The sequence below is a fragment of the Polyodon spathula genome, chromosome 6 (genome assembly GCF_017654505.1).
Source record: "Polyodon spathula isolate WHYD16114869_AA chromosome 6, ASM1765450v1, whole genome shotgun sequence".
NCBI lineage: Eukaryota > Metazoa > Chordata > Actinopteri > Acipenseriformes > Polyodontidae > Polyodon > Polyodon spathula.
In genome coordinates, this window is record NC_054539.1 from 43,316,072 (window position 1) to 43,343,609 (window position 27,538).

At 38.3% G+C, this 27,538-nt stretch overlaps 1 protein-coding gene across 1 annotated transcript in view; it reads right to left on the reverse strand.

The window, feature by feature from the left end:
- eif2ak2 (eukaryotic translation initiation factor 2-alpha kinase 2) overlaps positions 1-27,538 on the reverse strand; it is a 33,961-nt gene continuing 6,423 nt past the window's right edge. Inside the window, exons 2-21 of the mRNA XM_041253839.1 lie at positions 24,634-24,749; positions 24,004-24,139; positions 22,828-22,872; positions 22,083-22,231; positions 21,843-21,969; positions 21,069-21,115; positions 16,803-16,854; positions 16,383-16,427; positions 13,522-13,655; positions 12,885-13,017; positions 9,484-9,527; positions 8,808-8,871; positions 5,462-5,550; positions 3,734-3,853; positions 2,784-2,912; positions 2,335-2,533; positions 1,309-1,452; positions 958-1,059; positions 301-363; positions 1-210 (exon numbers count right to left, since the gene is read on the reverse strand). Coding sequence (XP_041109773.1) covers positions 85-210; positions 301-363; positions 958-1,059; positions 1,309-1,452; positions 2,335-2,533; positions 2,784-2,912; positions 3,734-3,853; positions 5,462-5,550; positions 8,808-8,871; positions 9,484-9,527; positions 12,885-13,017; positions 13,522-13,655; positions 16,383-16,427; positions 16,803-16,854; positions 21,069-21,115; positions 21,843-21,969; positions 22,083-22,231; positions 22,828-22,872; positions 24,004-24,139; positions 24,634-24,749 — 2,064 coding nt within the window. The 3' untranslated portion in view covers positions 1-84. The remainder of the gene's footprint in view (positions 211-300; positions 364-957; positions 1,060-1,308; positions 1,453-2,334; positions 2,534-2,783; positions 2,913-3,733; positions 3,854-5,461; positions 5,551-8,807; positions 8,872-9,483; positions 9,528-12,884; positions 13,018-13,521; positions 13,656-16,382; positions 16,428-16,802; positions 16,855-21,068; positions 21,116-21,842; positions 21,970-22,082; positions 22,232-22,827; positions 22,873-24,003; positions 24,140-24,633; positions 24,750-27,538) is intronic.

Sequence of the window (27,538 nt, forward strand, 5' to 3'; positions counted from 1 at the left end):
TTCACTCAAAGTTATTTAATTTGATTGTTTTAGTGGCTGGCACCCCTGTTAACATTTCTATAGGGTACATTTCCAAGATTGTCCTTATACTGTCTTTGACTCGTTGTGTTCATCCTCCTTTTTGAAATACATATTCAAATGTTCTGCAATCTTCGAAGCTTTTGGTCTGTCCTTTGGTGCTTCCGAAAGCATCTTTTCTATTAATTTGGACTGCAAAATTAAAAGGTAGAGTGTGAGAGATGAAAATATTCCACACAAGATAAAGTTTTTGCTTTTAGCTGAGAAAATAGAATTTCTTACCTCAGTACTGTACTCTATGCAAAACTCTTTAGGAAACTCCCGTCTCCTTATTTTGTTCCACATCTGTAAAAGAATCAAATATTGTTACAGTGCTTTTCTTCAACTATCTTACTTTATTACCTGGATCCTTCTATCCATGCTCATTCACAACAGGATCAGGACTGCCTCTCAGTACAAACTTCTACATAACACAGAACTTACATACCCTCAGTGGACATTTCCACAAATCTCTGTCACATGCTAAAAATGACATTATAATGTGACCAAAAAAAAATATTTCTACTAGTTTCCAGAAACTACTAATAACAACAATCTAGACAAAATGCAAGGTCTATTAAATAAGATTATATCATTAGCTAATACCAAATAACACTGACAAAATGTAGGGACATTAAATTATACCAAATTAACTATGCTATACATTTGACAGTATAGTAGTTGTCTTATATTGAATTAGAATTTACTGTAAACCCTGAAACTGGGTCCACAATATGTAGTGTTTTTGCTCGAACCACTCAAACCAACCGCTTAGATACTTTTCAATGTATCCTCCTAATTATTAATTACACTTTTTATGGCACAGATGTGGCAAAGTTTCTGGAGTTTTATCTTAAGTTTTCAACTCTGCTTTATAAAATTCAAGGAAAGAAAACTTACTTTAGCTCTTTCATTTTCTGTTTCAAGCCGCCAAAGAAGTTCAAAACAAATTAACCCTAGAGCAAAAATATCCACTTCATTTCCATATTTATTCAGGTTTTTCTGTAAAAAAGAAAACAAAAATTAAGAATGCGATTTGTGTAAAAAAAAAGCACCATTGTGGGCATCACTAATAAAATGGTTTGTAAACATTAAGCAGAAAAAGATGTGAAAACACCTGTGACAAAAGTTCACTGAGGGAATCATAAAATAAAATTACTTTCTAGAAAAAAAAAGGAAATCTGGTAAGTTTGCTAAAATACACAAAACCACTTCCAGGCAAGCTGCAAATAAAATAAATTGACAGGTTACCTGTTCAGGACTCATATAGTGCACGGTTCCTGTGTGCATAGTCCTTTGAAGTGAGCTGACACTGTTTTCATTGACTATTGCAGTTGCAAGTCCAAAATCCCCGATTTTTACTTTATCGTCATCACTTAAAAAGATATTTGTGGGCTAAAGAAGAAAACAAATTAAACACGTGTTAATTGCAACATTCCAAAATGACTTATTTTTGTAACATTTTAGTTGTATGTATTCTTAACACGTAGCACAGGTGCTACCATGCTAACATTGCTTCCTGATGATGTCATCTCACAGCCATTCCTGCATAACTGCTGTACAGTGAAACAAATTGCATGTATTCTTCTCACTTTTCTCACTACACTGTACCTCCTGAAAATAATGCAGGCCATTACATAATCAATGTCAGCATACGCACATGCTTTTGTTTAACCTGAAGCTTTAAATATCACAATTTTAAATCTTAAAAATCTTAAAGACTTAAAGAATTAACATTGTTACTCCATACGGCGTTTATTTCAAATACTAACGGCAACTAATTTATCCTTTATCTATATTTATAAAAAGTGAAAATGTTAAAAAACTGGGTTGAATAAAAAACAATTTCTAACTTGTGCTTGCTTGTACAGTAAAGATTGATTGAAATCCATATATAAAAAGAAAATAAATTGATGCTCATAAAGCACTCGAAATACTTAATAAAGAAGTAAAGTAACTGATAAACTGAACACTACAGTATTTTAATAATTAGCTACAAAGTTTCAGCTTCCAGACAGCATGGTGGAAATAGCTAGGAAGACTGATGTTTAAGTTTGCGGGTTTGCAAGTTGCACAGTGACTTACAGAGAAAACTGTGACATGAACAGCATGGCGCTTATGGAGTGCTTCAAAATGTCATCAGTTTTGCGTATGGTACACCTGTTTTTACCATTGTGCTGTCTTTCTCCTCTGCAAATTGTTGGATTTTGGTTTCTTGGCCTTTTTAAATATGAATTTTTTTAAATGTTTTCTTTCAATTGAAAGTGTAAAGGTTACCTTTAAATCTCGATGAATCAGATTATTTGAATGGATATATTCAACTCCATCGACCATCTGCTTAAATATTTGCAAAGCATCAGTCTTGCTTCTTATTGTCTTTAAGTGATTTTTATCATTAATCCAGGTTTTCAATGTTCCCTTTTCATATAGTTTCATCTGGATGAAGAGATACTTCTGTAAAGCATTGGAATCTGAGCTGCAAGTTAAAAAATTAACATTTGTTGGACAAGGAGCACAGATATTATATTTTAAAAGAGTGCTAACCAAGCCTAAAATCTGTTTTCTTGTTTTTTTTGTTTTTTTTTTGTTGAGAGTAGTTTCTTACTAGTTTTATATGATTTCAAAATAGCACCCTTCATGTTGAATTTAATGAAAATAGGAGCAGTGTTTTCCAAGATGCAGATTTCTAAATGTACTCAGATAGCGTGATCAAGGAAAATGTTTACCCTGAGCTGCTGTTACTTTCAGATGTTTCTGGCAGGTTTCCTGGTAACTCTTCAACCCATGAAGTACAATAGCGTACAATGTTGTCATGCTCAAGACACGCCAATGCTGCAACTTCACGTTCAGCATTACTACAAAGAGAGATTTAAAAAATGATGTCAGTGAAATACATTCACATCATCGCTGTAAAGCTGTCAGTATCATGTCAAAGTAAAGCAACATGATCAACATCCACCGTTTCCATATATGAAAAAGTGAGAAATACAAAGAAAGTGTAACAAATACTCATACTGTTTTTATAAACTAACCATGGTACTGTTACTTTGGATATCAGAGATTCCACACATATACAGATAACATACACATATACAAGTCAGTTAAAAGTCTGAAATGTGTATAACACGGTGTTAGAGTAGATCATATATATATATGCTAACAACGTGTTATACACATTTCAGACTTTTAACTGACTTGGGCTTCAGACTGAAATCCCCTTGCTTTGGGTGACCATTTCATTGAAATTGACAAGATTTACATTTTCATTTAGAACTTACATTTTTGAATGCAATTCACTTATGAGTACCAGCTTATAGAAGTACACGTATCATATAATGAAATATTAAGTGTTTATAGACAAGTTTATACAGTTAAAAGCATAGATAATCATGAAAAACCTTTATATATATATATATATATATATATATATATATATATATATATATATATATATATATATATATATATATATATATAAAACTCGACTGAGATGTGGTATTGTTTCCATGGATGCTTCTGTTTCCATTTTAATGTCCATTGATTAGACAGGACCTTGGATTAGTGTCTCATCAGATAAGGAGTCACAAAAACATTGGTCCTGCTGGTACATATGGTATTTCGTTATAAGTATATCTTAAACATACTTCAAAATGCACATATTCATACACACACTTACTTTTTACACTTCACACGTTTCACAGCATAAAAGTTTCTGTCAAGTTTATTTCTCGCCTTGAAAACACTCCCAAAGCCACCTTGACCAAGTTTGGTTATTTCATCAAATTCCTGAAAAAGTCTGAGAATGCAGGTTGTTTTAGATTTTTCCTCCAAGAAAAAAAAAAGGAAAACAAAGAAACATTCAGGTTAGCTTCTTTGTTTAGCTGTATGTCTTTCTTTTTCCATGGGTTAAACTAATAAGCTGCTGTTACTTCAATCTTTTGAGTGCAATGTTTGGAAAGTGTTGCTCACACTGCACATCTAGACATCTTGTTTATGATTCTACATGTTCTGTTAGCACATTTTTATAGGTCTGCTTATGGATTTTTGTGTTCTTCCACTGCCTTTCTGGCTATCTATTCTCAATAAAACTTTATTTAAAAAAACAAACAAAAAAAAACATTTTATCTTTTAATATGGAATAAAATTTACGATGAGGAATATTTTTTATCATATGTTTTGAGTGCACAACTTTCTGTGTGTGATAAATCCTTGTATCACCACTACAGGTGATTTGTGTGAATTTGCTGCAGTACCATTGCTAAGCTGTCCCTTTACTTTTTATTTGTAATTTTATCAATGAGTTCTGTTAAAAGAAATTATATCATTTGTGGCATTTTATTGTCCTTGTTCCTAAGCAATTAAACAAATGGATGGGGTCTGATCAATTTAGTACTAGAGGACAAGAGTTTAGAATCACTATTTACGGTTTTAGTGAGTATTTGGTTGCATCTGTGACACTCATTGAGTGGTACTGTAAGTAAGATACAGTAGCTACAGTAAAATTATGAGCAGCAAGGTTACATGCACAAGTAGCAAGGGGTATCAAAGTGTTTGCTATGGTATGGTAACCCAACAGAGTCCATTAATTACACTAGTTAAGACAAAAAAATATATATTGCTTTGTTTCTGGGACAAGCACTATTTTATCTAAAAATACAATAATACAAATATATAAATTGACATTCAAATATTTGTTTTAAGCAATAGGGCCATATTACATTTACAAAAACTTAAATTATGAATTGTGTTTGGTATTGCTTAGTTTACATTTTTATTTTTTTTATTTTTTTAAACGTAGTGCCTAATTATTTTACACCTGATTTTCTTGAATAAATGTAAACATTGCTGGGGAGGGTCCCGAGCGGTGTATCCAGTAAAGGCGCTCCACATGGCGTGCAGGACGTGCCCTATAGCCTGGATATCAGCGTTTCGGGTCCAAGCTATTCCAGTGCTGACTGTGGATGGAGCTCCCAGGGGATGGCGCACCAATTGTGGCCTGGGGGGCTTAGGTTGGCCAGGGTGTCTCGGCTCACCGCTCACCAGCGACCCCTGTAGTCTGGCCGGTTGCCTGTAAGATGCCCAGAGCTGCGTTGTCCTCCAACGCTGCACCTCTGAGGTGGCTGACGGCGAGTCTGCAGTGTGAAAAAAAGCGGTCGGCTGACGGCACACGCTTCGGAGAACAGCGTGTGTTCATCTTTGCCACTCCCAAGTCAGTGCGGAGGTGGTAGCGATGAGCTGAGCCTAAAAGTAATTGGTTATCCCAAACTGGGAGAAAATAATAAAACAATTGGCGACTACTAAATTTAAGAAAAAAAAAAGTAAACATTGTTCATCAGCAAAATCTCCATATCTGAAAATAATATATCAATATGCAGCAATATCATTGTAAACCTTGTAAACTCACCTTGGGTTCTGTGGGTTATAAGAGTTTGTTTTCTCATTGACATTTCTGTCCAAGTGTCTGTCCTTATTTAAATTGGGTATAATATTATCCTTTAAGTTAAAATGTAAAACAATAATGTCAGTAACATACACCATCAGTATGATGAAAGCGTAAATCACTATGGAACTACCTGCTTGTGCTAAAGCACACGCGTTTCTCAAAATACCTGGATTGTAAGTGAATATGAATGTACAGGTAGTTGATATTGTGATGTAGAGGTATGACCAGGTCAGAAAAGTAAATTGCAGGAAAGTATGTGTTTCATATATTATATACATGCAAGTAAAAAAAAAAAATGTAATTGCAATTACAGTGCATTAATGTACAATCTGTTATAAATGTACAGTATTTGACTGAGTAAGAAATACCTGAAATTCTTTTTAACGAGAAATGACTGTAATACCAAGCATGGATGGTGCACAGAGCAAATAATATTTTTTGCATTTAAAATGCATAATCACTGAGTGATATACAAAAAATCCTGAAACCATAACTTACATATTTTCTTTTACTTTATGTGATAGTCAACCTTAAAAAATGCAACATACATGGCTGGAACAGAGCCAAAAAGACTACTTGTAATATAGTGTCTTCATAGGATGATAAACTCCCAGTCTCCATTTTGCCTGGTCAGGAAAAGCAAACCGATCTCTTACCCAGAGATCATTGTGATATAGTCCTTTTCAATGCCAAAGCCAGTGTCATCCCTCCATACAACCAGATGTCACTTCCCGATTATTGTCCAAATTTAAATATGACAGTAAATTACCATTTTACAGGTAACCTTCGTCTTCTTCCCTCGTATGATGAACTCCATACCAAAAGATTATGACAAGACGGTGGTAGGTTAGATGTTAGTAGAGAAAGCCACAAGATAAAACACAGTGAGTAAAGATAGGCTGAGAGCAAGACACATTTAAGTTATAATGCTAATAATAGTCTCGAAGGAGGCCCAGGTAGCAATGTTGCAGCTGTCCTGTACTGGGCAGATTTTAGTTTTGCCCATGTAGTAGCCATTCACCTTACCGTGGACTTCGACGGATCCTGCAGGTGGTTTCTTTTTGAGGCTGTAACAGAACTTGATGCAGGATGTGATCCAATTTGAAATTGTCTGTTTGGAGACAGCTTTGCCTTAGTTTTGTGAATCTTCTTGCTGAGATCACTGCCACCAGAAATGCTGTTTTCCAAGTTAAGAATTTGTCTTCACATATAGCCAGGGTTTGAATGGTGGTACCATAAGATTATTGAATACTAGACTAATATTAGACTAACTTTGAGGGACAATGTGTTTCCTTAGGGGCCTTAGATGGTTAATTCCCCTAACAAATTTAGACACCATAGGGTGGGAACCTACAGGGTGACCTTCCCAGCCAGGTAGCATGTTGGAGATTGCAGCGATGTGAATCTTGATGAAGGGGAGGAGAGAACCCTTGTGAAACAGATGGCTGAGGTATGGTAGGAAATACATATTCAAGTAGTGTTGAGATTTTTAATCACACCAGATGACAACTTCTTTCCATTTGCCTGTATAGGCCTGAAAAATTGAAGTTTTTTCTTCTTTTTCTAGTAAGTAGAATGTGTGTTACTTGTTCAGATAGGCCTTATTACCTCAGTAGTTGCCCTTCCATCTTTAGGCAGCTAATAGTAACAGCAAAGCACTGTTGTTCTGGGACAGCAGATTGCTGCTCATCTGTAGGTGCAGGAGCCCAGCTTCCGCAACTTCCAGGATCTCTGAAATCCAGAACATCTTGTGCAGGTGAGGAGCTAACGCTGAGCACTGCCAAGGCTGCTCTCCAAGGCTGCTCTCCAAGGCTGCTCTCTGCTGAAAGTGGGAGCAAATAAAGAGGCATCTAGTGTTCTTCTCCTGTGCAAATATGTCTACTTGTAAAACCTACTTAGTTGAAAACCCCCTGTACCACATCTGGGCTGATCTGTCAGTCGTGTGGAACCATCTGTCTGCTGAGCAGATCCGCGATACTGTTGTTGAGTCCAGCAAGTAGGTGGTCTGTACCAGTTCAGAGCTTATGAACAGGGGGAAAACCCCAAAAACTTTTGCCTCCCTAGTGATTGATGTATCCCCTTGTTTTAAAACTGGGCAAAATGTTTTCAGCACACGGCAAATTTCTAGAAACTCAAGATGATCTAAGAAAAGATGTTGTGGTGGCCAAGCCTCTGACAAGTGTACTCCCTGCACTAGTAGGGAGGCGTTCGTATGGAGACAGGGTTTCAGAGGCCATGGATATAGTGTCAGCCCCATGTTCATCTGAGGTGAAAGTCACCATCATCTGGCTTCTGTTGCAGCTCCCAGAGCAACCTTGATGAGGAGGGAATCTGGAAAGGTTCAAGAAGAAAGAAGACACCTGTGTGTGTTTCATGTGTAGTTTTGCTTCCCTTACCAAGAGAATTGCTTTTTTGGGGCAGCACTAATGAGTCATCTAATACAGACAGACATGGATGCCCATGCCTCAGGCATGCGCTGCTACTTTGGTGAACACCCAGGGGGTTGTAAAAATATTGAAAGGAAACCCTTTAATTGGTATTGACAGTCCCTGATGGAGAAACAGATGTATCTACTGCAGTGTATGTGAAGGCATCCTTCAGCTCTATTGAAATTATACCTATGGTTGGACTGCCTTGATGATGGTAGAGGAGAAACCATCTTGAATTTTCCAGAAAGGATGTAAGTTTTCAGACCCTTGCGGCATAAAATAGATCAGAACTGCATGTTTCCTTTATGAATACAAGATACCTAGAGTATAAACCTGATAATGCACCTGCTGCAGGTGGAGATGCTGCTGTCCTTCAGAAAGGTGTCAATCCTTTTATCCACACGATTTGGTGTGGAGGACCTGGGGTGTGTAGCCAGGATGGAATTCAGCAGGCTGTTTAAAACAAGTAATCTTTGTGGCCTGCTGGCACCTTGTAGAATGGAACTATTCTAGGGAGACACGTAGGACAGGACTCTAGACCCAGGAAGGGGACCCCTTCACAGGCTTTCTTTCTTCAAAGATGATGAGGAAAACACCTATACTTACTCCATACCCAAGCAAACGCAGGAGAAATTGGGGCATGGTCGTGAAGTGGCGTCTGGTTTGGCTCAAAAAAGGACTCTGTTTGTTTCTCCTGACCAAGCAAAATAGAGACTGAGAGTACGAGATAAGAAATATTGCCCAACCATAGGTTCAGTTTCCAAACCATGTTAACTTCATGATTGATTTCTGGTAAGAAACACTGAGAGGTTCATCTTAATTGCTAGTATACAGTAATAACAATCATGCTTGGTGTAACTTTATAAAATCATAGATACCTGCTTATTTTTGTTTGGTGTAGATTTGAAGTCATTTTTGAAATCAGGAGCTAAGTTGACTTTTCTGGAAAACAAAAAACAAACAGGTCACGAACAAAAGACCATTGGGCTGTTCGCAAGGTCTGTTTTCATGAATAAAATCAAGTATGATATTCAACAGCCTAGAACAATTTCATGAATATCAAACTAGATTTTACAACTCATAAAGACTTTATTTAAAAGTCTTTGAAAAACTTTAAAAATAACATTATCTTTGGAAACAAATAAATCCTATACAAATCCAGCGTCCAGCCTGTGCAAAGAAGCTGAACACTGCTGGGGACCCCAATGGGGGCATCACATTGGCTCTGACGCTCCCAGGTGAGGGATGGGAAACCAGCAGGGACTGCTTCTCCTCATCGCGCAACAGTGAACCCTACTGGCCAGAACCCGAGCACATTCAGAGTGGATAAAAAGTATAGCCTGCCCACCTCCGCTCTGGATTGCTCGGTGTAAAAGCGATTCTGGCTTTAGGCATGCGAGACCGGAGGACGCTCACACGCCATCAGAATGTCTGTGCTGTGTGGGGTCTCGGTGAGGAGAAAAAACATAATTGGACATTCCAAATTGGGGAAAAATAAAGATAATAATTGGCGACTCTAAATTAAAAAAAAAACAAAACAAAAAAAACTCTTACCTATTTTTTAATCTGGCTCCTCCAGGGCTCTGTTCAACAGTTTCCTAAAAATAAAAGCCGTTTAATAGCCCGGTTAGGCATGCAAAGATCACAAGCATAAATAAATAAGAAAAAGGAAGTCACAGTTAGTTAAGTAAGCAATAACCCACGACAGGATGTGCGGGAAGACATAGGCTTATCTTACATGCGCCTAGGTGCGCTGGGAGGCACGAGGCTGCCATAGACCAAGATATGTCTTGACTTAGCACACACCTGGAGCGAGTTATTTTAGTTTACTACTTCCCTAGTACAATAATCACGCTTATCATTGCTGATGCCCTAGTGGCATTGTATTACATCTACGCGCCTGTGCAGTGTGTCACTGCTCTGTGTCTGACTCATTATTATTCAGTAACAACACACACAGGTAACATCTCTGCTACAATAATTCATTAGATTTGTATTGTCATGCAACCTGTTGACATTTTCATTAGTTGTTTACTATTTCACCATGTGCTGAAGTATGTTGGTTTGGTAATTAATGGTTAAATCCCTTTAGTTTACCGCAGGGTACTTTTTTAAAGTTCTGTTGTTGAAAAAATACCTCCAAGTGGTAGAATCAGTGCTCCAGATAAGCTGGGTAACAGGTGTTTTACAGTGTGGCAGAGCACAGCTCTGCTCTGTAGAAATTGGCAGGGATGGGGTTAAATTCCCCAACCTGCCTGGGTTCATTGTGTTCAGGTGACTGGGGTTGATTAGATGATTAGTTTAATTAACAATCAATCAGCACCCAGCCACCTGACATAAAAGGAGGCCTCTGCTTCCCATTAAAGAGGAGGGAGCTGAGGAAGCAAGTTGGGTTTTTGGTTGTTTGGAAAGTTTGAATCGTTTTAATCCAGTGAAGGCATTGCCCAGCCTGGAAATTGTTATTTTTTTAAGTTTCGTTTTTTTGTCTTTTTGTGTTTAAATTGCTTTGTTTTGGCCCTTGTGCCCTTTCATTTTTGTGTTTATTTATAATAAAATAGTTATTTTTCTGAACTACAGACTGTCTCTGGGCCTCTATCCACTCGCCAGCCTGCCACATACAGGTTGAAAAAATATGATTTACACATGATATTTAAATGTAATACATAACAAATAAGCATAGCAATTTTGCTGCACAGCTTGAGTTCACATGTTATCAAGCTTCTTGTACTATGTTGGTTCCTGGCATCAATTGTGAATATACTGCATGTGGTAGCTACAGAATGGAACATAGGAATGTCGGGACAGCTGATTGTAGCCACCCTGGGAATTGCCAGAAATGTGTGACCAATAAGCCCGGGGTTTTCAATTAAAAAAAGCAGCATTCTGTGGAATCCACTCCTTTGCAATGCATGTTTGTGAGTGGTGAATAACCGACTGGATTCTTGATTTTGGATCCTGAATTTCTCATCACTGTCTTAGTTCCCCTCAACCAAACCTACCAATTTACCTATATACAGACTGAGCACAGAGATCATATTAGCGTTATATGAGATCAAATCTGATCTAGAGCCACTTCAGATAGGAGTCATGCAGTGCCAGGTCTAGTGAAATTGCTGTGCACGCTACATTATTTAGCACCTAGGTTGTTTCAGACAACTGTGTCAGAAATTGGTGGGATATCCCAACCCATGTTTTCTCTGTGTATACAGCAGGTACTGAATGCCCTGTTGAAACTCACTGGGAATGAGATCTACTATCCCAGAGAGACAGATGCTCTCCATGATATAAAAGTGGCCTTTTATGAAGTGTCTGGCTTTCCAAATGTATTGGGGACTATTGACTGCTCCCACGTATCACTGTCACCACCCCAGGATATAGAACATAGAAGCATTATCACTCCATTAATGTAGAAATGGTGTGTGATGCGAAATTGAGGATTACTGATGTGGTCGCCAGCTATCCTGGCATAGCACACAACTCGTACATCCTCAGACAGTCCAGGATATATGAACATTACGAGGAACTGGCTGGCTGGTTTCTTCTTATATACAACAATTTCGGCTATGTTAATATATTTATATAGTCACAATGTATGAGTGGTATTTAAGTAGACTATGTCAGAACAAAACTTGGTATGATGTGCAAAAATTTATGGGAGGTCCATTTAAGTTTTCTCATTCGTCTCCTATTTGGAATAATAATCATTTACTGACAGGAGGTAAGCCTTTATATACCATGTCAAATATCGGTGTGTATAGTTTTAAAGATATTTTTAACAGTAAAGGCCTTCAAATGTTCCAGGAACTCAAGGAAGACTTCTCTCTCCCAGGTTTCTCTTATTTTCTATATTTAAGACTAAGGTCTGCTTTACGTGCCTATGGGGTTCCTTGGGACTCAGATGTATGTCCTCATCCTTTGATAGACTGGTTAGTGACAGACATCTGTTCACGAGGGACAGTTTCAACTATCTATCGTCAATTGCTAAAACAAGCAAGTACTACAATACGTTTTTAGCTTCCAAGAACCCAGCTCACCAATTAATACACTTTACACTTATCCATAAAGCATATGCTACTCCATACATACATTTTAAAATGAAAAGGTCCCCTAGTCTGCTCTGTGCAGTTTGTCAGACTGGTGCAGTGGGCACATACCTACACATGTTTTGGGAATGTCCAATTGTGGCTGCGTTCTGGGACAGTGTAGCTCAAACTATTACTGAGCTGACGGAGGTTCAGATCATAAAAAATCTGGTTGTATTTCTATTGAATGATGACTCCTCCCTGGGCCTTTCTCTACACCAGAGCAGGATACTTCTGGCAGGATTTCAGCCAAGAAATCCATTTTACGGCTTTGGATAGACCCTACTCCTCCTATGATTGCTACCTGGCTCTCGGACTTTAGAAGCATTGTTTTTTTGGAATGCTCCACAGCCAGGATTAAGGAGGCACGTCTGACAGCTATACAGGCATGGAGTGCAACTGCTGCCGATTTGGCTACGCTGATGTTTAAATGACATGGGCTTCCTTTCCATTACCTTCATACTAGCTTCTATTTTTGGTATGTAATTTTATTTTTAGATAACAACATTGCTGTACTTTTTCCACTCTCTAGGTTGCCTGTCACTGGTTAGTGAATACAGCAGGTGTACAAAGCAGGCAGTAAAGGGGCTTAATGTGTGGAAAACACGTTACCAATGAATAAGGCCCTAGGTTTCTAATGTTTTCACTTTTTTTTTTTGTATATTTTATGATCTTAAGAAAAAAAAAATTGTTTAGGTAAAAATGTAGTCGTGTTCTGGCAGGAGTTTGGGAATGTTTTTTTTTTTTTTTTTTTTTTTTACTACTATCTGAAATATGTTTTTTATAGCATTTTAAAGATAGTATGCCTCTGTGAATGCTTGGCTGAGAAGAGGTTAGAGGTTTTCACTGAATTCCCTGTTGAGGGTACTGTACCTGGATGCAGGGGTTAGGCTCTGACGATAGAGCTTCCATGGCCAACTGGGCTGCTCTTTGCTTGGCTTCCTTAGCACTCTTCCCTTGACCTTCTGGAAACTTTCTTTTCTCAATCATTACTTGATAATAATACCTATATATGAAGATAAAAGGCAAGCTGAACTATGACTTAAATACTTCAGTTACTGCCAATATCTTAAATAAGGCAGCCCAAGTTTAGTGCATATAGGGGTCTAGAAACAAACCTTTACTACAGGGTTTAAGTATGAAGAAAGTCTGTATGAAGAAAAACTGTTTATGTGCTGTGATATATATCCCATACCGGACCTGGGACAAATATATTTATATGTCAGATTTAATTTATAAATATCAAATATATCAAGATTTAATGTAAAACTAAACAAACATTTCATATAAAACTAAATGTATTATGTTTCACATCATTGTAACACATGTATATAGTTGAAGCAGAAATCTAAATATTTGAATATTTATAAATATTCACAATAACATTTATCTGAAATATTTAATTATTTAGAATCATAGCAAATACATTTGAAATATTTAAATGAAATTGATATTTATTCCTAGGTCTGTCCCATACACAGAAGCTTGCAGTCTTATATTATATACTCACACGGGGTCGTGTGAAGGTCCCTCTTGTCTTACACATTTAAAATCATGCATTTCACTTCTTTTTTGGCAAAATTCATTCAATTTTCCAATAAAGTTTGTGCCATTGAGAGAGCCTTCAGTCTGTGAAGAATCCACCTATATCAAAGATTAGACAGAATGCATGTCAATATGAAATCAAAGAGCAACTTGCTATGTGTATGATAATCACAATTATCGTTTTTATATATATATATATATATACACACACACACACACACACACACACACACACACACACACACACACACACACACACAGTGCCTTGCAAAAGTATTCAGACCCCTGACCAATTCTCTCATATTACTGAATTACAAACGGTACATTGAAATTTCATTCTGTTTGATTTTTTATTTTAAAACACTGAAACTCAGAATCAATTATTGTAAGGTGACATAGTTTTCATGTTGGGAAATATTTTTAAGAAAAATAAAAAACTGAAATATCTTGCTTGCATAAGTATTCAACCCCTGTGCTGTGGAAGCTCCCAGTTTGCACCGATGAAAGAAATTGCCCTAACGAGGACACAATTACCTTACCATTGGCCTCCACCTGTGAACCATTAAAGTTGCTGTCACATTTTCTGGATAAAAACCCCACTGTTGAAGGATCATTGGTAAGGCTGTGAATCTGAAGGAAAATGAAGACCAAAGAGCATTCTACAGAAGTTGAAGATAAAGTAATACAAATGCATAGATTAGGGAAAGGGTACAAAATAATAACCAAGTGTTTGGATATCCCAGTGAGCACAGTTGGACCAATAATCAGGAAGTGGAAGCTGCATCACACCACCCAGGCACTGCCAAGAAAAGGCTGTCCCTCAAAACTCAGCACTCAAACAAGAAGGAGACTAGTGAGAGAAGCCACAGAGAGGCCAACAATCACTTTGAAGGAGCTACAGAGTTCAGTGGCTGGGAGTGGAGTAATGGTGCACCAGTCAACCATACCATGAGCTCTGCATAACACTGGCCTATATGGGAGGGTGTCAAGAAAGAAGCCGCTACTCAAAAAGTACCATCTGAAAGCACATCTGGAGTTTGCCAGAAAGCATGAGAGTGACCCAGCTGCGATGTGGGAAAAGGTTTTGTGGTCAGATGAGACCAAGATAGAGCTTTTTAGCCAAAACTCAAAGCACTATGTGTGGCACAAACCTAACACTGTCCATGCCTCAAGATATACCATCCCTACAGTGCTTCTCATCAGCAGGGACTGGGCATCTTGTTACAGTTGAAGGAAGTATGGATGGAGCAAAATACAGGAAAATGCTGCAAGAGAATCTGCTTCAGTCTGCTAAAATACTGAAGCTTGGGAGGAAATTCACCTTTCAGCAGGACAATGATCCCAAGCACAAGGCCAAAGCAACACTGGAGTGGCTCAAGAACAAAAAGGTAAATGTCCTACAGTGGCCCAGTCAAAGTCCTGATCTCAAGCCCATTGAGAATCTGTGACACTATTTGAAAATTGCGGTCCACAAGCATCGTCCAACCAACCTGAACAACCTGAAGCAAATTTGCCAAGAAGAATGGGCCAAAATCACTCCGACACGGTGTGCAAAGCTGGTACATACTTACCCCAAAAGACATGGCTCTACCAAATATTAATGTGTGGGGGTTGAATACTTATGCAAGCAAGATATTTCAGTTTTTTATTTTTCTTAAAAATATTTCCCAACATAAAACCAATGTCACCTTACAATAATTGATTCTGAGTTTCAGTGTTTTAAAATAAAATATCAAACAGAACGAAATTTCAATGTACCATTTGTAATTCAGTAATATGAGAGAATTGGTCAGGGGTCTGAATGCTTTTGCAAGGCACTGTGTATATATATATATATATATATATATATATATATATATATATATATATATATATATATAGGGATGGGACGAATACAGCGTTTCCAAATAATTTTCCTTTAAGTCTCACTGAACCAACACATTTCAAATGAAAGCTGGTTATACGTTTAAATCATAATACAATTAGGTTGTGCTTATATATATATTATGATACTTAGCTTGATGCATGGGGTTGCAGTGATCCTGCATTTCTAAAAGTGTACTCTGTACTCTGCTCTGTGTTGTTGATAGTAGGAAGTGTATTTTGAGAAGTCAAAGCCTGTTTACAATGCAGGTGGTGCTTCAGATTAGATGTAATTTACGTTTGTGATGCTGTAAATCAATTTGACAGTAGATGCGTCAGAAAGTTTTTCTTTTTTTTTTTAAATAAGCTTCCCATTCACAAGTCCTTCATTTTCGTACTAAAATGGTGCCGCAGGTAATTAATTACGGTATGCTAAGAGGGTCAAGGCAGATGAGTTTGATTAATGCACATTAAAAAAATTGACTCATATATATATAATATATATATATATATATTATATATATATATATATATATATATATATATAACTATATAAAACTGTGTGTGATGGGATACCCACCCCTGGGTTTATTTGGTTTATTTGTATAGTGTGTGTTATTTAGCACAGGTGATTTAGAATGTATGTTGGTCTGTGGGCACGGGGAAGTCACAATTACTTCACGTGCAGACTATGCCGGAGCCCAACTGAATGATTAGCAATCAAGTCTCTGCACAGCTGCTTAAAAGGAGCAAGAATTTCTCACTCGGTATGGGTGTTCAGAGTGGAGAATAAGAGACGTGAATTGTGAGATAAAGAAAGTAAGAATAAAAACAATTGCTACTCGCACTGGCTATAACCCAGCAAATTACTTGTTTTTGGTATCTGTTTTGGTCACCGTGCCGTTTTGTCTTGTTTGTCCAAACTGTTTATTTATAATAAATCTGTGCAGCGCCTTCACTCACCACACTGTGTCTGGCATTTCCTGGTCTGACGTCAGCACACGTTTGCTACAATAACAAAAAAAGATGTGATGTCCTTTAATGTTCTAACATTGCCTTGGACATTTGTGCCAGAATTAGAGTTATTGTTTAGGTTCACTTTTTTTTATATTTTCTATTACATCCTGGTGACTTTTAAAAACTCACAACTCAACACAGTTTCAAACATGTCAAATCTACAAGTACAGCTGGTATTAAAACTCTGGTGTACCAACTTTACTTGGAGATTAAATCAAATTAAGAGCTGAAATTAAGCCACAGGGGTGCTTTAAGTTTATGAGTTTTAAAAAGTTACCCAGATTTAATGGCTAGAGTTGTTTAGAGCAAAGTAAGTAAAGTTGGAGGTTTCATCTCTTAAATACAATGTAGTTATTATGTATTTACCTGTTTTGGTGTACTTGTGCCGTACGTTTGACTTTCAAGAACTGGTGTAGCACTAGAACAAAACAAAGCATAATTATATGTATCATAAGATAAAGCTGATGACATGGCTGTTACATTTTTTAGGTTTGCAGCAGTATGATTTGTGTATAATTGAAAGCTATGAAATGTCCTGGCCTTATTTCGAGATAATGCGTGGCCTTAACTTAAAGGGGTAATAATAACCAAGGCTATATTCTCTAACACTGCAGAATCAATCAGACAAACCAAGAGCAAATTCTACTCAATTGCAGGATTCCCAAATGTTATAGGTAGCTTGGCTTTTATTAATAGATTGAACTTTCATAGGGTAAACATTCAAGTCACATGTGATGTTAAAGAACTAAAAATAGATGTCGTTGCAAAATACCCAGGATCCTGTTACGACGCCTTCAATCGTTAGCACTCTGGATTCTGGGAGTATATGGGGAATGAGGATGTTGCCCATTCATTAAAAAAATATAGGTACATAGTTAAAAATATGTATTATTATTATTATTATTATTATTATTATTATTATTATTATTTTAGGTGACTGTAGCAGGGCGGTAGGAAAGCCCTGCTTAAATGTACTGTTTCTTTATTTTTAGAATGGGGTCTCCCCCTCCGCCCCTGTGTTATTTATGTATTATGATTTCTTTATTGTATTTGTTATTATAAATGACGGCGTAGCCATGTTAGTTTTGTTACTGTTTAAACTAGCCAGCAGTCACACAATTAATAAATTAATAAACTTGCGCAGATTGTGGCCAAGGGGTAACAGAATAATTACGAACTAGTTAAACCCCTCGGGCACAGTATTTAAGCCTGCAGCTCTCCCTGCTCTGGTTGGGAGTTCAGAGGGAGAGCGGAGAGCAGAGAGAAAAGAGAGGAATTTAAAAAGATATAGGAACAGTGAAGGCGATCGCCCAGCCTGACCTATATTTGTTATTGTTTGCGTTCGTGACTTTGTTTTGTTTAAATATTTTATTTTGTGTTCTGTGAGCAGCTTTGTTTTTGTTTAAATATTTTATTTATTTTTGTTGTTAAAAATAAAACGGTACACACCACTGCAGTCACCTGCATGTTTTCAGTTCCTGCTTCTGGCCTGACCACAACGCCATTTCCTGTCACAAGTGGTGTCCAGCGCGGGATCACCAGCACCTCCTGGACGCAGGCCGGAAGAGGTACTGCAGAAGGGTACTGCAGTTTTTCATTTTTTTTGTATTACGTGTGAAGTGAGGAAGGATGGGAGGAAAAAGGAGGTTGGGAAGGAGACAGCAGCCGCAGCAAGTCTGCCTCACCAGTCTGTGGAGGTAGGAGTGGTGCTTTAGCTGTGGGGAGCCCTGGCATGTATCCCCTGGCACCTTCCCCATATGGCAGGAGGAAGAAATGTCCCAGAAGACCCAAAGAGAGGTGAGGAGGAGGCAGAGAGGAAGGAAGGCATGGGAGGAAGAGGAGTGGTGAACCAACTGCATGCGGTACAGGCATGAGGAGCACCACTGCCTAGAGGTCTTCCAAGACACGGACCTGGAGTGGGAGAAGTCAGTGCGTCCACAGCCCAAGTGGGAGGAGCCCAAACGTCCTGCGCCTGAGTGTTAGGACCCCGAACATCCTGCGCCTGAAAGAAAGAAACCCGAAGTCCTGCGCCTGAAAGGGAGGAGACTGCACGTCCACAGCCCAAGAGGGGGGAGTCGGTGCGTCTACAGCCCAAGAGGGGGGAGTCGGTGCATCCACAGCCCAAGAGGGGGGAGTCGGTACGTCCATAGCCCAAGAGGGGGAAGGCCGAATGTCCACAGCCCAGGTACCCATCAGCAAAGGCAGAATACCTGCTGGTTCCGCCTCCACCTCCATGGGGGTCTGCTTGTCACTCCCACCTCCACCAGCAGAGGGAGCATGCCTGCTGGTTTCCCCACTGCAGCCAGATGGGGAGGAGGCCCTGCCGCCTTCACCGCCAGAAGGGTATGAGCTCCTGCCGCCTTCGCCGCCAGAAGGGGAGGAGACCCTGCTGACTTAGCTGCCAGAAGGGGAGGAGCCCCTGCCGCCTTCATCACCAGAACGGGAGGAGCCCCTGCCGCCTTCATCGCCAGAAGGGGAGGAGCCCTTGCTGCCTTTGCCACCAGAAAAGGAGGAGCCCCTGCCACTTTTTGTTTTAAGTTGTTTCTTTTTTCTTTATTCGTTTATTTGTCATTATAGGACAAATAGAAGTCTTTAACGCAACTTAAAAAAAGCCTAAAAAGTGTAATAAAATCTAAAGTCAACCTCGGTTAACTTGACTGGTGGATAACTCGACACCTTTGCTTAATTCTTGGTCCCGGATTTTGACACCACACTCTATTGGTAACTCGACACTTATTATTGGTACCGAAGGGATAAAAACTATTAAAAAGACTAGTGGATAAGTCGACACTGTCGCTTCACGTGTCTGACTTCTAACTGGAAACATTGTTCATTCATAACCACCAAGTGCTGCCTGTTACAGACCAGTATCAGTTTGTAAAGAGTGACAAGTGAAAAATGAGTTCTCGTTCAACTGGCTTTAATGCTCAGGTTATTCTGATAAATAAGCTTCTCAGCAGAACTTTCAAAGCGCGTGTTCTTGCATGCAAAGTGATTTTTTTATGTAAAACTGTAAGTTGTTTATTATTGTTTTTCTTCACTGAGTTAATTCTGTAGAACGTACATTTGTCAACTTTTGCTATTTAAGCCGTCAAATTAGACAGTGTAAGCCAATAACTAAAAGTATAGTCAACAGTTTGTGCACAATTTGTGTTTTGATTGTTTTCATAAAAATAAGGCTGTAGTTATTTTGTTTATTCTAATTTCAATCGAACTATACAAGTTGTACCGAGTTTGTACAGTACTGTATATTTACAATAATTGATTCATTCACTGCAGTTCTTTCAACAGTTTCCATAAGGGCATTTAACTAAAAATAAACTTGTAAATACTGTAATTCTGTAAACATGTGAGTTCTGTTACTTATACGCAAGTTAATGCCAATACTTCCTGTTTTGTTTTTTCGGTTATGAATATATCGATTTTGTCATTCTGGAAATTTGTTTTCCTTTTATTTTTGGCTGAAGACATATTTCCATCAGCCCCAGAGTTTGCAGAAGCCATAACTTCAACTTGTAAATGATATTACTACTTTCTGTTAGGTATACAGAATTCATTTAACTTTGCCAGAATTTCTAAACTTTCACGTACTGTGTTGCAAACCTATTTATAATGAGATGTAAATACCAACCTGTCCTGTATAATGAGCAGCCATTGATGCTGTTCGTATATCTGCGCTGACAGGTACAGCAGTTCTCCACAAAAGAGACGTTTAATACATCACGCGTATCAATTCTATGACAGTGATGTACGAACATGTAAGTTCTAATAGTACATTGAGTATAAGCTAGGTATAATCTACATTAAAAAATCCTATTTCCTTATTTTTTTTAGCTACGGTATGTTTTAGCATTAATAACTACAATAAATATGCACTCTCACTTATTGTCATTTACCAGATTTACATTTGCTTTACAGTTTTACATTAGATTTACAGTACATTTTTCAAAATGTATAATAACTAGCAGTACTATTTTGACCACTCTGAGATAGCCTTAAGAGGCAATACATCTCATTAACATAATATTCAAACACATTCCATTTGGCTGTAGATTTTTTTTTTGTTTAATATATATATATATATATATATATATATATATATATATATATATATATATATATATATATATATATATATATATACACTGTAAGGTAGCAGGGAGGGGGTTAAAATCATTCCCTGCCAAAACATGTGAAAATGCAACTGTCTTAATTGTTTTATTGGTTAGTAATCCCCTGCACCTGGTGTTAGTTGGAAATTAGAGCCAGGTGCAGGGTATTTAAGAGAGACAGGCAGTTTGTTCAGGGCTGCTATGCGTAGCGATGCAGAAGGTGTGGTCTGCTTCCAAGCAGTCAAGGTAAAGTGCTGGAGGAAACCTGTGTGAGTTTTATGTTTTGGGTACCGGTAAACAGCTTAGCTGTCCGGGATAGTAGTGAGGGAAGATCGTGCGTATAGTTAGTACTCGAAAAAGAGCTAGTTGTTTTGATTTTGTGTTTATTAAAAGTGCGCGTCAGCGCTGAAAAATCAATTTCCGTATCCTGGGTCTATTTTAAAAGGGGCAACGAACCGTGAGAGTGAGAGAATTCATCACAATATATATATATGAATAAGGCAGTTCAAACTTAACATACCCTGATGAATAAGTGTGTCTAGAATCATTGTCCTTCTGGCCTGGAGTCTGGAAAAAAATATTGAGATGAATTGCAAGCCTCAGACAGCAGGGATAGCAAGTTAGACTACAGGCTTCTACACACCGGACACAATGCGACAATCAAATGTGCTATATGACACACCGTACCACGACAAAACATGTATTTTTGATATGAGCCGTTCACATGGCCTGCGATGCGATGAGCAACACTGAAGCGATCTGAAAAAAAAACAGGATTGATGTCTATTTTTGCAATCTTGTCACGCGGCACTAGGGAACTGACCAATGAGGAACAGCTTCCTTTGCACACCTTCAGTAAAAAAAAGATCATTTTTTCAGTATCAAAATACCTGAGACAAAAACATTATAAAGACAAAGCAATGAGGGAGAGCATTCTGAAAAGCTATTATGTATTCTACATGTTTATTAAATGTATACCAGGACGATCATCTGTCTGATTTTTTTCCAGCTGATGATACAATCAGATGAGACATCAACCACATCACGCGCGCCTGTTGTCTCTGGTGTGAAAGGTAGTGTCTCAGTGAAGTACCATTTCATCGCAGGACAAATCGCATCGCGTCCAGTGTGTGGAGACCTTTAATTGCAGCCACTTGGGTACAATACAATAAAATGTTCTTATTGCTGTGTCTCACAAATATCATAGCGGTGCAGTATCCCCTTCATTGTGTGAGTTACATTACATTATACACATCCACCACATCCCTTTCACCAAAGCTGGCGTTTCTCTCACCTGAGCATTTTCTTCAAGCTGCAATTCTTCATAAGCAAGCCTTGCTGCCTCCTTTTTGGCCTCTTTCTTATTTTTACCTTTTCCCTCAGGAAATTCTCTTTCCCCTATTTTATATTTGCAGGAAAACCTAAATGGATGGAAAAGCACACAAATAAAAGCAACACCATCACAAAAATAGCTGTGCAATACTGTGCAATATCATCAGAAATCTATTTCTAGTAGTTACTCAGAATCTCTTACTGAGGTAAATGAGCAGGTCCCACATGATTGTTCTCAACTAGTCGGATTACCAGGTTTTTTAGGGGGCCATATTCATTAAGCCAGGTTATGTAGTTGATCAGATTCGAAGGTATAGATTGTGATGTGCATGATTCTCTTCTGTCACTTGTCTACAACAAAAAAAATATGGTTAAACAGGCAATTATTATGTTGGTTTTTTTTTAAATAAATTGACAGTGGCCAATTTTTATTTATTTTCCCCCCAATTTGAAATGTCCAATTATGTTTCTTTCTCCTCACCACAGCGGGTTCCCACACAGCAGAGATGTTCTGAGGGCGTGTGAGCGTCCTCCGATCTCACAAGCCTAAAGCCAGAATCGCTTTTACGCAGAGCAATCCAGAGCAGAAGTGGGCAGGCTACCGATCCCGGAAGACAGAGATCAGCCCTGCTTCTTATCCACTCTGAATATGCTTGGTGTCTGGCCAGTAAGGTTTGCTGTTACACGATGAGGAGAATAAGCTCCTGCCAGTTTCCCATCCCCACCCCTGGGAGCGTCAGAGCCCATGCAACGCCCCCTTCGGAGTCCCCAGCAAAGTTCGGCCTCTTTGCAGCGAACGCCACAGGATAAATAGTTTTCATCACTAGTACCCTACCTGCTGTAAACATGGGCATTGTCTGCAAAGAAAGTGCTTATGACTGTTTTTATGCATTTGTAAAATTATGAATATGAATGAGGGATTGGTAAAGGAAAAGGGAAAGACTTACCTGGGGGGGGGGTGTTTGTGGTGCTGGGTTCGGTGTGCTTGTAGACTGTAAAGAGAAATGTATGCGTGAGTTTAGGGGTTACGCTGTGATTGTTTTTGTAGATTGCTTAGAATAGTTGCACATATTCTTTGCAGTTGCAGAATGGGTTGCTGGCACAGTAATAAATGTTAAGCTTACTTTCCTCGGGGGGGGGGGGGGGGGGGGGGGGGAGGTTAAGAACAGCCAGTAATCATTTGTAATACCTCTCAAGTTCAAAGAGCGAACCGGGGATATGCAAGAGTGTGTAGCCTGGGCTCAGCCTTCTTAGAAAGTACGCGCAGTTATGTAAGGCTCTAATATAGCCGGGAGCATGCTCAATATTAGTATATGGGGGGGACTAATATCAGGTGGTTTTGTTACATGAATGAACTGACAACCTAGTGAAACTGGTAAAATTACAGAAGTCAAAGTCATAGGGTTAGTTTCAGGGTACCCAAATTGGGGAAGAGTTGCATGTAATGGGGGAGGGAGACATGCTGACTAATATTGGGGAGGCACAAAGTGAGGATAACACCCTAGAGTCACTGTTTAAAAAGGCAGGGAAGATGAAAGTTAATGCCGAGGCAGGGATTGGTGCCATGAAGGAGGAGGATTACATACTAAAGCAGGGTGTGCAGTATCATGTGGGTGCAGAAGGGGAACAGTTGCTCATACCGTCCACCTTGGGGGCAAAGGTATTGGAGTCAGGGCATTCGATACCATGGGCAGGACATTGGGGGTAGAATAGGACCTTGGCTAAGTTACTGGGCTCGGGAAAAAAAGGTATACAAGCCCCTCTTATACCCCTACCTATTATTGACATCCCTTTTACACCTATAGCCATGGACATAGTGGGTCCTTTGGTGCACGTGTACAGCTGACAATCACTTTACAGTGGTGATATAGAGGTACCAGGGGGTACTAAAGAGAGTAGCCTACTGGTCAAATGGCAGGGACCGTAGGAGGTGATACGGAAGATGGGGCCGGTCACCTATGAGACGTCTATGCTGGATAGATCGAAGAAAAATAACATTTTCCATGTCAACCTGTTGTGGAGACCACGAAAAGATCACAGAGAAGACTGATCAAGATGCATTATACAGACGTTGTTTTTAAAATCAACTCTATGTTCTCTGAGCAGTTATTACAAGTCCTTACCGTGTCTTTAGATGTGTTGGATTGGCCACATATTTTTTCAAGTGCTTCCTTAGCTGCGTTTTGTTTAGCCTCTTTCTTGGTTTTACCAGTGGCCTCAGGATATTCAACATCATTAACAATAACCTTAAAGGTGAATCTAAAAAGATAACAAAATCATCTTAGCACATATCAAATTTTTTAATTCAGTAAACCTATTTACATGGCAACATCTTATTTCAGACAAGGGGGCCTTGAACATCTTTATTCAATATTAATACAACTGTTCTTCAACTCCCCCCACCCCACCATGAGAAATGTATTGCTTATGTTTGCAGGAAACTACAATGATACAACAGATTGCAACAATGAAAACTGATTGACTGGTTACGGTTCACCTCATCGCATTCAGTGTGCCCTAGGGATCAGCCATCCAGGCGGAGATATCTGATGGACTCGGGCCTCCAGGATCCAAGAACCTGGTAACATCGGTTGTTTTGGTTTGGTGGGCATAAAAAGGGCAATTGACTTGCCAGTGAAAAATTGGTGTGGTGACATTCAAATTGGGCATTTCAAATTAGGTTGAAAAAATGAGGTAAAACCAATTTAATTAAAAAAAAAAAAAAAAAAAAAAAAAAAAAACAGCAAACTTACATTTGATTGTGTGCTGGTCCATTCCTAGAAACCTCCTGAAATACTAGTGTAAAGTTGTTTTTCTGTCTGTATTCATTGAGATCACCAATATAATTTTGTCCAGCCATTGTGGAAATCTGCAAAACAAAATGTTTCTATTACAGTAATACCAACAAACTTTTATGGTTGAGGAAAACTTAATTTACCAACACGAGTGGATGGACTGAAAAGTGCAAAGGATAAGGTCCAGCGAATCTAACATACAAGATATCATGGTTCGACATTAACCATGGCCCGGCAGCCCAGGGCCGGTAGAGATCGCAGTTTGGCCTGTAGTTATGAAGCACCACAGGCCCGACTGGGCCGGTTACATTTAACTAGTATATTATATATATAGTAATTGTAAACTTGGTTGCTTTTCCTCTGGCCAAATTTATATTTTACTCTGGCCTTGAGCGCCCTTCACAGTCATAAATCATCTGCAATTGCAATCGCTATCATCATCATTCATTCATTGCCATTCACTTAAGCAAATTCTCTGTGCTGAATTATGGCTTCCGTTACATTAATCCAGGAAAATGGGACAGTGTGCCAAAAAGCTGAAAACTAATTTACAAACCATTTTTTGAAAACATAACTACAAACTAATCCTAACTTTCCCCCTGTTGTACAGTCAGAATCTGAGACTACATACTGAAGTGCTGTGTTGGTACTCGTTCCTGTGACATGGCAAACCTTTTACAAATCAGCTTTTCTACAACTAAGCAACCAATAAGCCAAAAGGAAAGCACTGAAATCAATAAACCATAAAGAAAGTAATTATGAAAAAAAAATGAAGACAAACATTTACAGTGTAGGCTTCACCTGGCTCCATTATGACAGTGGAAAAAAAAGTAATGTTCTGCTTTGTTTGGTGTCAGTTTCCAAGACTTGCAGATCGTCTTGTATTATGGATTTTCTTATATGTATTGCATCTTGTAAAGCGCTTTGTGATGGTGTTCCACTATGAAAGGTGCTATATAATTTGTTTGTGAATTTATTTGTTGTGAATTCAACATTTCATTTACATCATATCCAGTCTCACAGTAAGATGTCCCGATCGACACCCAGACACATGATTGAATTCTCTAACTTTCTGATCATGTCAAAAATGCCATCCACAATCTTTCCAGGACTCGCTGGTATCACTCAGCAAGACTGGCGCTGACTTGGAAGAGGCTACACAAGTGACATCGCTCTATATAGGATTGCTATTATTTTGTATTATGAACATTGTTTATTATTTGGATTAGGGATGGAAATTTTGAATAGTTTCCTATTTGAATACACTGAGTGTAACATTTTTGTGTATTCGATTACCCAAACTCTGGTCTCTTACGCTCCCAAGAGTAAACGGCAAATGAGTGTGCAAAAGCAGACAGCATAACGACGTAAGCCAGTAAAGTTTAGCCAGGTTCACAAAGTCTTCAAACAAGGTCCAAGACAAAATTTCTTAGTTCAATATCCTATTTCCTTAGGCACAAGTTTTTCTTTATGTTTACTGAATTAAAATACAGAACTCAATAAGCAGCAACTAAATATTCTACATCTGTTTAATTGTAACAAATAATATTTATAAAATAATCTTAATAGTGTAAATATTGTAATCTGGCCAAAGCAGTAGAAAATACATTACTAATTACAACTAGCCATCAAGTACTGACATCAGATGAATTTAAGTCAAGTTACTTTGTTTATTCAATAACCTGTAAATAATTCACAACAATGACACCTGGTTGTACTTTTAATGGTCAGTGCAAATGTTAATGTTACTCTATCCCAGTGGTTCTCCAAGTAATTTGGGTACGGGCATAAATTGATCTTACTTGGCTGTTTACGGGCACGCTGACTATTACATAGGTTCTTATCTTAAACACTGCTTTCCCACGATATAGCGATAGAAAAAAATAAATACTATTATTATATATATATAATATATCTTATATTATATATATATATATATATATATATATATATATATATATATATATATATATTTTTAGTGGGAGTTATTCTTGGCTCACTCTGATAAGGCCAAGTCTCAGGCAGTAATTGTGCGTGCTGTGCTTATTCTTTAAATAATGTATATAAAATATGCAATGCGGATATTTTTAAATGGCATGTTTGCACAACGAATAAACTAAAAGAGGATAGATAGCGTCTCGCTTTGTTTCAATCTGGCAAATTTGTCAACACTACTCTTTTAAAGATCGCTCATCTCCAGTACAATTATTCAGAGAAAGTGGATTCGTAACTAAATCTACTACGGTGTTTCCCTTGTCTGGTGAAATTAACAAAATATAGAGAGAGAAAATTAAATTATAAATACTGAAATGTAATATTTTTCTCAATAACAGTCAGCGAAATTCAGTGCTTACCCGGCACATTAACACCCAGTCTCTGATCAGGGATGATTGGACAGCTGTCAGATCTTTTACTTTCCCATTGGCTACTCACTCACCTTCAATTTTCATGCAGAATACCGTGAACGGCCTTTGCTTGCTTATGATTGGACAGCTGCGTAAAACTTGGCAGATATCCGACTCTCCTATTGGTTAAACTTACTGTCAGTACCTGCATCTGAAACAAACACAGTTTTTGTCTCACCCAGCTAACTTATGATTGGGCTACCGCAGAAAAAATGCATATATTCAATTGGTTGATCATACTACAGAGTCCCATCAGAAAAAAAAAAAAACATACAAGAACAGCATAAGTGAGTAGCACTGCGATCAGACTGGTGTGACGCTTTTGTTGGAAAACATGTTTAAATCTGTATTTATTTTCTCACGCTTCGACCCGCCAGAAATATTTTTCATGACCCATAACATAGGAATGTCTGCCGCGGGCAAATTCGTGCCTGCGAAGCCAGGCCACTTTGAGGACT